The following is a 1,942-nucleotide window of genomic DNA, read 5'->3' as shown; positions in this document are numbered from 1 at the left end:
CACCTTGCATTCATATCTATCTTTATCTTCCCCAAAAGCGAGTTCTTACACTCACACCGGAGGTGCCGCGGGACCCAAACCCCCCTTCCGGTGTTGTTTTGTAGGAGTCTCACCACAGCTACACCCTCACAGCGGCGAAAAATTCAGGTATGGCGTTGAAGGAGCGGCCCCATCACCCGGACTTTTAGTGCGTCTTCGCAGAAACAATGTTTGATAATTTTACATTTTAATTCCATCGCTCTGTCTACTCAAGTAGAAAAGAAAAATGGCTAACCTCACAGCCCACTAGACAAGACAAATGAAGAATAGCAGAACAACTCAAAAAAGAAACGTAAATACTCGTTTCCACGTGTCCTACATGCACATTTGTTTTGATGATACATAAGCATTACTCACTTTTTTTTATCTGTGATTCTGTCATCTAAATTGGCATACAGTCTATAGCATTACACCATATATGCTACAAAGCTTAGAAATTTTATCAACACCCAACCAAACATTATACATGTTTGTGTAATTAGTATTTACAAAAGGCTATTCTATGGCAGAAGAACCTAAGGTTGGAGGTGAGGAGACTAGCAAGATGACCAGCACGACAACAGTTGATGGCGGTCACAAAGGGAAATGGAGAAGGAGATGGGGATATGGAGGTTGGAAAGGTTATAATGGCGGTCACAAAGGAGATGAAAAAGGATATGTTGCTACAAATATATGGCGTTCGATTTCCCAATTTATCCTGATATTGCTTGTTTTGGTAGCTGTCATAGCTCTCATACTCTGGTTGATCTACCGTCCCCACAAGCCTAAATTCAACGTGGTGAGCGCTGCGGTGTTTAATCTGAGCACAAGTACTCCCCCTTTCATTTCCACCACCATGCAGTTCACAGTTGTGACAAGAAACCCCAACGACCGGGCCTCTATCTACTACGATCGTCTCTCGGCTTTTGTGACTTACAAAAACCAGATGATCACTCCCCATCTGACACTGCCTCCACTGCATCAGCGCAAGGATAGTACAGTGTTGATGTCTCCGATTCTCGGGGGAGTTGCAGTGCCTGTGTCGTTGGATGTGGCTAATGATATTCTTATGGATATGGAAGGGTATGGACTGGTGCAGCTGCGTCTTGTGTTGCAGGGGAGGATTAAGTACAAGGCAGCTGGTGGCATCAAGACTTCCCACTATGATCTTTATGTCAGTTGTGATATGCTGCTTGGTCTGAAGAAAGGGATGGTTGGTCAAGTTCCTTTGCTTAATTCTAATCATGATGCAGACCAAGATCAAGATCATCACCCTTGCAAAGTTGATACTTGATCATCTGTTTGCACCTATCTATCAATTCTGCTGTTGATTGATAATAAAACAGGGGCTACTTCAATACCTTTCTTTGTTTTTGGCTCGATCTGTGTAACCCCTTTTTTGTTTTATTTTCATCTCTTATTATTAATTCTGAAAAAAACTGCCAAATTTATAACCAAAGATGGTAGGAAAATGTGACTATCATGCATTTCATTTCCTTATTTTTTTTTTTTCAATAACCTAGAACTGTTGACAATTGTGAACATCTATAAATTTCGAATCTGAATTTAATGCGCTTGAACACAAATCTACCGGATAACACAATACTTTTTGAAAATAAGGTAGAACAACTAATTCTTCGTTTGCAAACGCGACAAACTACATCTATAAACTGCACATATAAATATATATTATTTTTGGGTCAGAGTGATGCAGAGTTTATGACTTGGGTTATATATAAGCATGGGGTGCCGGCTTCTAACGCCCCAAATTGGTTTTTCGTGCCAACTTATAACACCTCGATAATATTCAATAATTTCAATAAAAATGCTAATGAAGATATTAAAGCCACGTTATATTAAATAAATAGCGTTAACGCCTCTCTTGCCTGCTCCGTCAAAAATGTTCTTAGTGGGTAAGTATGGA

The 1,942-nt window shown here is 40.2% G+C and overlaps 1 protein-coding gene across 1 annotated transcript; it reads left to right on the top strand.

Moving 5' to 3' along the window:
• The first annotated feature begins 438 nt into the window (after positions 1 to 438).
• On the top strand, positions 439 to 1,378 carry LOC141682909 (NDR1/HIN1-like protein 12). Its single transcript, XM_074487594.1, has one exon. The coding sequence runs from the start codon at positions 542 to 544 to the stop codon at positions 1,310 to 1,312; it is 771 nt and encodes a 256-aa protein (XP_074343695.1). The 5' UTR covers positions 439 to 541; the 3' UTR covers positions 1,313 to 1,378.
• The last annotated feature ends 564 nt before the right edge of the window (positions 1,379 to 1,942 follow it).

Source organism: Apium graveolens, chromosome 9 (assembly GCF_009905375.1).
Source record: "Apium graveolens cultivar Ventura chromosome 9, ASM990537v1, whole genome shotgun sequence".
Lineage (NCBI taxonomy): Eukaryota > Viridiplantae > Streptophyta > Magnoliopsida > Apiales > Apiaceae > Apium > Apium graveolens.
The sequence above is the reverse complement of the archived record's forward strand: the minus strand, read 5'-3'. Positions and strand labels throughout refer to the sequence as shown.